The 11040-nt window shown below is 46.1% G+C and overlaps 1 protein-coding gene across 1 annotated transcript; it reads right to left on the bottom strand.

Annotated features, from left to right (window-relative positions):
• Positions 1 to 280: 280 nt before the first annotated feature.
• LOC118240415 lies at positions 281 to 4593 on the bottom strand. The gene is made up of 5 exons (XM_035520701.1): positions 4505 to 4593; positions 4246 to 4374; positions 1985 to 2075; positions 1651 to 1851; positions 281 to 1356 (listed from the first exon to the last, which is right to left on the bottom strand). Exons 1-5 carry the CDS (start codon positions 4591 to 4593, stop codon positions 691 to 693), a joined length of 1176 nt encoding a protein of 391 aa, XP_035376594.1. The 3' UTR covers positions 281 to 690.
• Positions 4594 to 11040: the final 6447 nt, after the last annotated feature.

Raw genomic sequence — 11040 nt, 5'->3', positions numbered from 1 at the left:
GGTTAAACAGGATGCGGGGACGACGCGCGTTAAACAAAAACATACGTTTTAATTTCAATGTAACATGCACGGCTCAGCAGAGACAAACACACTACGTGGGTCAAACACCAACAACTTCGACGATATGACACGAGACAGATACACGCATGACAATTACACACAACAAGGATCAGGTGAACGACACAATAGGGCGTGGCAAGACAGACACACAGACACACACATTTGAGGGGGGAGGGGCCGTACCGACAGAGCCCCCCCTCAAGGGCGTGACTCCTGGCGCGCCAGCCTATCGGGCTGCGGCCCCGAGACCAACGCCAAAAGGCGACGTTGGAGGACCAGACAACCCGCCACGGGTCAGCGCAAGCAGGGCAGTTGGGGAAGGACAGGGACCAAGACGATGACAGACAGAGACGCACACACTAACGGGCACAGATACAGACAGAAAGGGGAACAAAGTGACCGGAACATTTAGCGTAATCAGGACAGAGAGTGACAGGGACAGGCTCATGAACACCACCACACACATTCAATAGTCCGCAGAACGGGGAAGGACCCCCAGCCAGTCCCCCAGTCGTCGGCCGGGTCGGAGACGGACCGGCCTGGCAGCGACTGTCCTGGTTTCAGCGCACCAGCTATGTAGCCCGGGTCCGGTGTTCGCACTGGTGCCGCTGCCTTTTTGCCTCCATGAGGCTACGGCGTAGGTGCATGCGCTCTGGGGCTCTTTGCCTCCTCTGACGAGGATGCCTCCCTGCTAGCCACCCGGGCCATTCTGCCGGCTCCTGGGTGGCGGGCCCTGTGCGGTGCCTTAGGTGCTGGAGGCTCATTGCTCTCGGAGCTTTTGCCGTCGCTGTGGGAGGGAACATCCCTATGAGGGTCCTCTTCTACCTCCATTGGAGTGTCCTCCTCCCGATCGGAACCCATATCCAACCGCAGACAGACATCGCTACACTCCCCTGTCTCTCCATAATCTGTGTAGCCCCAATAATTGTACAGGCAGGGGTCGTAGGACCCAGCAGAGTCCATTTCTGAGTGCCGGTTCTCATGGTCCAGCTGGTCTCCATAGGACTCTGCAATGTCCGATCCTGGACTATGCACAGGGCCCCCCCAAAATTGTTCAGCAGGTTCCTCCCTCCTTGTGGTTCCATGAAGCGAGGCCAGGATGAGGGAAGGTCTCTCGGCTGGACAGTAGTCTGACTCCGAGGACTGGAAATTGTTGTACCAGTCCCGGTCACCCGCCGCGGTTCCGTATGACTCCCCTGCTTCTGCACCACTGCACGTGCTGTGGGAGTGCGGTGACTTCCTTTCTTCCCTGGCTTCTTTTTGCCTTTCCCAGGCATCCTCGGTAGGTCGGAGTTTCTGTAACGTTTTACAGGTTAAACAGGATGCGGGGACGACGCACGTTATACAAAAACATATGTTTTAATTTCAGTGTAACACAACTCAACACACATAAACACACTATGTGGGTCAAACACCGAAAACTTGGCAGATACGACACGAGACTTATATACACGCATGACAATTACACACAACAAGGATCAGGTGAACGACACAATAGGGCGTGGCAAGACAGACACACACGGACACACGCACACACTAAAAACACATTTACATTTAATAACAATACACATAACTACATTTTGATATTACCAGCCATGAATCCTTGTTTGCAAGGATTGTATCAGAACTGCGCGCATGAATAACAGTGAAATAAAGTGATGAGCAGGAATAGAGCAACACCAGCAGTGTTTTTCTCTTCAGCACGGAGACAGAGAGAGACAGAGCAGTCTCAGATGCAAGAATCCAGCCAGACCTTGTACCATAGCCAGAGTGAGTGCCAGTGAACACACGCTAGTGTGTGCAGTGTGGGCTAGCACGCTGCTTGTCCTTCCTCTCTCACGTTACCATCATGTCCCATGTTCGTCCCGTGTGCAGCGTGTGCAGATACACACACAGCGAGGATCTTATTCTCAGCATTATTTACAGTAGCTGTGTTCTCCTGAACACACTCTGGTCCGCAGTCTCCACCGCGTAAAGCTGGGAGGGTTCCTCCATCCTCAGGCAACGTGTTTCCACTGCACGGCAAACGAGAGAGAAACAAACACAATACACTAGTCATTAATGTGGAAGAAACAATATATGAGAACAGTTCATCAAGAGATTAACTGTGTTTGTCATATTGATATGATGTGAATTCTGTCTCTTCTTTTTTATTTTTGAGAGAATCTAAGAGAAAAGATTTCAAAGAATTCACATAAAATAATAAATTAAACGTGGAACATCTGCAGGAAACCCAGAAACACCCAATTTTTGGCATTATTCTAAACTGGTGGATTTTATGCAGTATTAATATATATTTTTAGATTAATTATCTAAATGTAATTCATTCCTCACTGAGACCTGACCTCAAATGGTGTTTTTTGCTTGTTTTATTTTCAGGAGTGATATCTATCTATTTATTTATTTATATATATATTTAAGTTAATAACTTCTCTGTCTCTGCAGTCTGGAGTCAAATCAGAACAGTCCGTAAGTGTCCTATGAGTGTAGGGTGTGTTATTTACATTTACATTTACGGCATTTAGCAGACACCCTTATCCAGAGTGACTTACTAAAACTATGTATAATACAAAAGTGTTCTAACATCTATGCACTGAAACACATTAGGTGCTTTTTCTGCTGTTTCAGTGGGGTCACAGGGGAACGTTGGATAGTTGTGTAATCCTTTCATATAAGATTAACACTGCGCTCAAGGCAGGCGTTTCTACGACCTCTGGAGCATTAACAACTCCCGTTTACCTAAAAGAGCACTGTAAGGCTCTTAACCCACAATGCATGGGGTTAGTCCTCTACGTTGTTCTTGAAAGCAAACAGCCCCCGTGGCTGTTGGCAGCTAGTCAGCGCTGGTTAAAGATTATAGCCCTTCTCTCCCGACGAAGATTCGGACTGAGTGGGGGAGCTTGAGACAGCAGCGTCGAGACGCCATGGCCTGTAATGGCCTCGGTTCTGGGAAGCTGGCCTGCATCAACAAAACCCACTGCAATCAGCAACACTGCACTCTGTGTCTCGGGCACACTGATTGGGCAAAATTGTCTCTCTCTCTCTCCGTCTTTTCCTTTCACTGAGGCTTCAGAGAGGCCATGCCGTGTGATCACAGAGGAATCTTGTTCTTTTTTCTTTTCTTCTTTCTGTTCTTTTTCTTCCACTTTTTCTTTCTGGGTACTCACAACAAATACAGTTGCAGGAAGCTTCTGAACGCCTTTGATGTTCGTGTATTTGCACATGAATGGCAGCTAAATTGTGATCTCAACTTCCTCTAGGTCATAACAATTAATAAAGACAGCCTTACTCTCTGTCCAAACAACACACACACACCTTTGTACATACATTTTCACACAAGATATAATATATATTATCAGGGTTACTGATGGACAGAGTGTGTGAGCCTCTATGCAAAGAGAGCATAATTAACAGTAATTTTTAAATCCAATTCATGTCTGGCTTTTACTCCTCGCCTGGTCCTGTCTGGTGTAACCTGCCCAGATTATGAACCACTGCTAATGTAATCTACATGGGTTATATTCTCAGGTTTATATTTGGAGACACTACGTATCTAAAACCAAAATGCAGTGCCTCGTCCCTCCGGTGAAGTGTGATGGGAGGGGTGTGATATGGGGGGGAGGGTTACTCTGTCTTGATGGCGTGCAGTGAATTCTAAGATGCATGAAGAAATTCTACATCAAAATTTCAGAGTGTCTGTCTGTGATCTAAAATGCCGGGTCATATAGCGTGATAATAATCGGAGTGATGGAGTAAATTATCATCAGGGAGTTTCGAAACTAAAGAGATCTGCGTTTCAGAAAAGTCTGACTCCTCGGCAAATAAGGTGGTCTTTATTTATTATAATAACGTAAAGGATAACAAGATTTAGGGTGGCATTCATGCAGAAATCCACAGAAACACTAGATTAGAGAGAATCCACTAATGTGTTCGTGCAAAGACCTTGAAGTCTCAAATAAAGCACCACACAGGAATGAAAGCTTTTAATTATTGATGAGGTGTGAAGGGATTGATGGTGCTGTTATCACATATTTACAAGGCATTATATGATAATGCAGCTGTCGGAAAGCCAATATCTCCTCTGTACATGTCAGCTTGTCCAGCGCTAAAGAGCTCCCTGCTGTGGGGCAGCATGACAACGGAGGGTGTCTGGAGGCCTCACTGGAGAAGGGAACAAAGTCACACCGTGCACGTCCCTGGTGAGAGCCATGTGACTGGGTGCAAGGCTCAGGGAGGAGTTGTGGGAGCAGGCCTCTCCGGAAGTCTGGAGCTTTGTAGGTCATGTCCTCCGGAAGGAGGAGAGGAGGAACACCACTGGGAGAGCATGACAGGAAGTTGGGGCAAGAAAGGTCCCCCAAGAGCTGTGCTGCATGGGAGTCGTTGTGGCCATCATCCCATGTTTTGGATTCAGAGAAAAGGATTTCTCATCCTGTGACCTAATTACGGAGCCGCACAGTGCGAGCGCTCGGCAGATTTGGGTATTGAGCCGTCGTTGCTCGATTCATTGGGAGAGCAGAACGAGAAGTCCTTCATCTTCCTCCGGGCCACAGCAGCTGCTCGGCAACCAAACAGGTTTTTTTCCCCACGCAAGACTGCAGTCTCAGGTAGGATTCCGCGTTTTCCAGACGGCGCCGTTTCCCGGGGGCTCGACTGCAGGATTCGTGCTGCGCATTCCCTTGTGCCTCTGCAGAACTGGAAAACGGCAGGAAATGAGGACGTGACAGGTTCCTGCTACCACAAAGAACCTTCCGCACAGCAGCAAGCACCATCAAACGCTATTCTACTCAACATCTTTATTCTCCGAAAGATGTTTATTGTATTAATCTCTCCATTTATTGTATTAATCTCTCCATAATTGACCAGAGCCTTGTAAACAAAGTGCTTAATTTTAGTTTCACTGTGTAATAAACCCAGTTCGCTTAATGAGTGACAAACACACAGAAAAAAAGCATAACGTACTTCACGTAGCTCAGTGGTTAAACTACTTGACTTGTAATAGAAAGGTTGCTGGTTCAAGCCCCACCACTGCTAAGCTGTCCCTGTTGGGCACCTGAGCAAGACCCTTAACTCTCAAGTTGTACTCAGTCATGAGTGTAAATTGCAGTGGATAAAAGCATCAGTTAAATGGCACAAATGTGAAACATAGAAAACTGGCTACTATAGTGTAGCAAACAATTCACTATTATTAGCAATTTCTTGTTAATAATACTATACACAATGTTATTATTCATCAGATTTGTAAAGGATATGCAGGTACATACTGTAGAAGACACACATTAAACGTACGGATAACAGCGCTCTGTGGACGTCAGTTAACAAACACATGGACTCCTTCCCCTCAGCTGGTCTTGAGTCCCACACTGGGTTTCTTGGCACCATAAAGCAGATTGAGGCAAAGCTCAGAAACAAACGGCAGCGTTCCAAAGAGTCGGCTAGCGCAGCTCCAGAGTTGGAGCGTGGCCCAAAGGGCAGTGAAGCCGCACAATAGCAGCACGGCAAACCGGCACACAAACAAAGCACTGTTAGCTGGCCGCGTCTGAAAAACAACCAGCGGGACTCATCCGCGATGTTCCTGCATCGAACGCTTGATGCAAGCAGAGCTTTTGTTCCGAGTCATCTCTGGAAAAGGCCGCTCCGCGTCTCTCCTCCTGGTGCAGGCATTTCAGCACCTCACCCCGCAGGGCGGACACAGTCAGGAGGAAAACACACTCAGCGGCACGCTTCCAGCTGGAGCTGGAGAAGTCAGACGCTTTAATAATTCCTGTGAAATAAAAGGGCAGTAGACCTGTGTGAAGCGATCTCACCCAGAAGGCTCTCCCGGTGGTCCGGGGTCAGACTCCGTCTGCTGCTCATCGAGACGGCTCTTCCCTCCCTCGGCCAGCCTGACGTACAGTGTCCACACTGCTGAGAAACCGGTGGTCCTACAATGACAGGAGAAAGAATGGAGAAACCAGACCAACACTCAGAACTGGACTCGCCGACCCGACTACCGAGCGTGCATACGATAGCAAAAGAGAAACATCAATCCAACATCTTCATACGTGCATAAATCTTCCACTAACAACGACATAAATATGTGATACCAACGTTGTTTTCAATAGTAACAGTTTTAATCATTAGTTGCTAAATAATACGACATGTCCCGAGATTCCTTCTTTCCAGCATGTCATTTTTGTCCTCTTCCTCTCTTTTTTTGGAGCAATTTTAGGATCAGAACTCATCGCTCATGCAGGCCATGTGTGCTCACACTGCACAGTAGGAAAACGATGAGGCCCGTGACGCTGGAAGTGACAAACCCTCGCCGAGCTGATAGTAGCTGTCCTTCCTGCTGTCTTTCCAACTGGACGCAAAGTTCCTGTGCGTGCGTTTGTAATAGGAACTATTACAGCACCTCCACCTAAGGGCTCCCAAAACGGAGACCGCCATTGTTGTGTTTTGATTGTTTGTTCAGTTGTTGTTTTTTTAAGTCCTCAGTACGTTGATGTGTGTTCACTTGCATGTATCACACTCCTACAGTACACTCCAGAGTCAGGCGGGAATACAGTGAGGGGAATGCCAGCTGTGTTTCATTATGACTACGTTGTATCTAAGGAACAAGTTTTAGCGCTCCAGCCCCTCGTCAAGCGTGCCGAGCACCTGGGTTTCTATCTGGAGGCTCATTAAGAGAGTTGGATTATTAACCCTGAGGTTTTAGGGGAAGGTCTGGACTTTTCACTGTGCACCTGCATCAGAAAAGGAAAACAAATCTATGAGAAATTTAGTTTAATGCCAGATGTGTGCAGTGTGTGTGTGTGTGTGTGTGTGTGTGTGTGTGTGTTAAAAACAAACAAATGTATGTAATGTGAATCATCTTGTCCATTTATTTTTGAAGGTTCAAATCACACTGTAAAAGGTGCAAAAAAAAGTCACACTGATGACGTAATTCTTCATGACTTCATGAAAATGCATAATGTGGCAGCAAAAACATCCCTGCTCAGACCCTGACCTCTAACCTCCACGCATATATCTCCATGAGTAACAGCAAGTCTGCGGTGTCCGGCATGGAGAGGAGACAGAAACAATGCATGCCATTGCTTAATTGTTCTGACAAGGATCTCACATGTTGCCAGAGAGAGAGAGAGAGAGAGAGAGAGAGAAAGAGAGAGAGAGAGAGAGAGAGAGAGAGGGAGAGAGAGAGAAAGAGAGAGAGAGACTGCTTAAAAAGATGACATGAATAATGCAAACCGTCCATGCACATTTAAAAACCCAGATCACTGTCACTGATAATCAGACAGCTGCACCGAGCTAACGTGCACATCCATCCTGCATGGGGTGGAACGGGTGATCGCGGTCACCCCCACCCCCACGCGTGGTGGGACTAATGCATTACAATGAATCTGATCTAGGACTTTTCAATATCACATTATATTTTCAGGGCATAAAAGACATCAAGGCTGAATGAGATAATTATCAGATTTAACACTTGTGCTGTATTAGTCATTGTGAGGAAGTGATTATGGAGAAACAGCTGAATGGCAAGAACTGCTTTTGAACCGTGACAATAGAGGTTATCACCGCACACCGCTAATAAGGGGATTGAATGCGTGCATAATTGAGACCCAAAGAAGAAGGTCTTTCACGCGGAGAAGAACCTGACTAAGACCTGGCTTCAGGTTTGTTTGGCCTCTCATCTGCAATGCAGGCAATATTTAACAGGATGTATCACTTCCACTACATTACTCTGCTATTAAAACTTTATTTCAGTAGGGTTAAGGTCACATGCCTGAAACCAGCCAATGCCCTGCTGGATAACATTTGGTGCAAATGATTAATGACTTTTAATTAGTGTTTCTCTTTGTCCCTCCATGTAATATAATAGCTATTTGCACACTGCTCACAGCAATTGTTTATTCATTGTAGAAAAGCGAATATACCTAGGTGGGTGGTTTTTGTTTTTTTGTGTTGGTTTGTTCCTTTGCCCTTACAGTTTGCATAGAGAATTACCCTCTAATACAGGTTACAGCTCATTACTGCCTCAAAACTATTAATTTTGGTTGCCAGGCCAAAGAGAAGAGTTGAGAGTGAGAGTGAACTTTTAGCCTCTGCAAAACACACTTACTGACCAGAAACAGAGGGGGACAGAAGATGCTACGAATGAAATCAAACCAAATCCAAAAAAACATGTCCACTGTCTTTCAAGGACATCCTCTTCTTGGTCTATTGGTTTCCTGTGTCTCCTGGGGGAGGCGTGGCTTTTGGAGTGATGCGAGTTCCAAAGAGCCCGGAGATAGCTGTAGGCGAGTGGTACTTCCCACTGGATATTCTGGGTAAGTGCTTTATACATCTCAAAATGAAGGTCAGCTGCTTTGTGGAAGGTGTCTCCATAATTCTCCCTCCAAGGGCTTTGACAATGCCAGGTCACAAAATAAAAAAGAAAAAGAAATAAATAATAATAAAAAAAACACTGTCATTATGAAAAAGACAGAATGATATGAAGCAGGATGGGGATATCACTGAGCTTCATGGTGGTCTTTACTGTATGTCATATTACAGTCATTCTCATTAATATATTCAGGCAGCTACATGGACAGTCTCCCTAAGGTAACTGTGGGCTGCTAGGACCTCAGTGGCAGTAACTGGTTGTGTTTCTATCTATGCATTTTCATCTAAATATTTATATCACAAACAGTATATACAGATGTTCCTAGCTAATTTTAAATGCTAGCATTCATACATAAGCAATTACGTATTATTGGATATGCGATTATGTGAGCGTATTATGTAATTATACATCTGCTAACACCACATTTAACAAATGCTTTCTATTCATTTGATTCCTCTTTGGTTCTTCCATAGAGGATAAAAGTTGATGAGAAAACTTTGGACAGATTTGTCCTCTGTGGAGACTCTGAGTAATGTTTTTTTCTCCCTTGGCTGCTCTAAAAAATGTTTGATACACTGACAAAATTCCCTAAATTCAAACCGCTGATCATGACTGAACCCAAAGCTGTGCGAAACTTCAAAGGACGGAGGAGAAAGAAACATATCTCGACATATTCCACAGGTCCCGGGCGACTTGTAATGGATCGATTCTCTCGACTCATGAAATATAGCTCATATGTGGAGCCCAACTCAGCCCTGCGATCCACCCACGGAGGAATTCTAGGACCATCTCAGAGGCCAGTGCGAAAGAGTCAGGCAGAACAATATCATTAGAGCACACACAGTGAGAACAAACCTCACGGATCAATACGGATCAGCTGGGAAACGAGGTTCTGGTTAAAACACAAAATAGCAGCACTGAGCCAAACTGGCAGTGCATTTCACACGCGCAGAGCAGAAACAAACGCACCAAAAAAACGCACCTCTGTCGTACAAATGTGCTTGAACCCCACTATCACTAAGGAAGTGCGTTACTGGAAAAGTCAGCCTAACGAAACACGACTGGACGATGTCTTGCAAAACAGTTAGCAAGACACAAATGCTAAAAGTTATCCACTAGCCTTTATCCGGGTTTAGCAAAATACATATTCCTCTTTCCCCACCTCGCTCTGTTGTGTACAGATGCTATTGTCTCCAAAGTATTTTATTATATGAACGATGGCTGTGTTGTGTGGTGGGAGGACCATGTTAGGTACTCCTGGTATTGCTGGGTATTGAAAACAAAAAGTTGAGAGAAAATGACTCTCTTCCATTGGAAAAAGCAGTTACCAATCAATTATACACCATTAGAGGCATCCCATTTCTGACAGTTTGATAAATAAACAAACTGCACCGTGATGTCCAGCAGTGCTGTTGTCATAGTTACCTTTATTGAAATAAGAGCATATCGTTTTCATGTCAGCAATTTTCATTCCATTAAGGCCAAAAGGAACCTGTAATTGGCTGCCGATGCAAGGCGATATCAATCAGAATTTTATTGTTGGACTCAGCAGAGTTTCAATGTTTGGTTCAAGAAGGAGCATTTGAAGGGAAAAGAGCAATTTTCTTATCCAAAATGGAAAGTTCTGTCAAGCAATTTGGAATGATTCTCCATCAATCACGGAGAAATTCTCCTGAGCCAGGTGAAGAAAAAACCAGAAGGGGAGGGAAAAGGAGGAAGGAAAACTCCATGACCTGCGTCTGTCAGACTGACTAACGACATGTGACAAGACGCACTGAAGAGCGGTACCAAGCAGAGAGTGTGCAGGGTGGAACCTGGTACCACACACACACCCGCACTCACACACACACTCAACGGTGTACTCTCCTACTCTCCACACACACACACCCGCACTCACACACACACACTCCACAGTGTACTCTCCTACTCTCCACACACACACACCCGCACTCACACACACACACTCCACATTGTACTCTCCTACTCTCCACACACACACCCCCGCACTCACACACACACTCAACGGTGTACTCTCCTACTCTCCACACACACACCCGCACTCACACACACACACTCCACAGTGTACTCTCCTACTCTCCACACACACACACCCGCACTCACACACACACACTCCACAGTGTACTCTCCTACTCTCCACACACACACACCCGCACGCACACACACACTCCACAGTGTACTCTCCTACTCTCCACACACACACACCCGCACTCACACACACACTCAACGGTGTACTCTCCTACTCTCCACACACACACACCCGCACTCACACACACACTCAACGGTGTACTCTCCTACTCTCCACACACACACACCCGCACTCACACACACACTCCACAGTGTACTCTCCTACTCTCCACACACACACACCCGCACTCACACACACACTCAACGGTGTACTCTCCTACTCTCCACACACACACACCCGCACTCACACACACACTCAACGGTGTACTCTCCTACTCTCCACACACACACACACACATGCACACACACACTCAACGGTGTACTCTCCTACTCTCCACACACACACACCCGCACTCACACACACACTCAACGGTGTACTCTCCTACTCTCCACACACACACACCCGCACTCAC

Source organism: Electrophorus electricus, chromosome 21, assembly GCF_013358815.1.
Source record: "Electrophorus electricus isolate fEleEle1 chromosome 21, fEleEle1.pri, whole genome shotgun sequence".
NCBI lineage: Eukaryota > Metazoa > Chordata > Actinopteri > Gymnotiformes > Gymnotidae > Electrophorus > Electrophorus electricus.
This window is presented reverse-complemented; position numbering and strand designations above follow the sequence as displayed.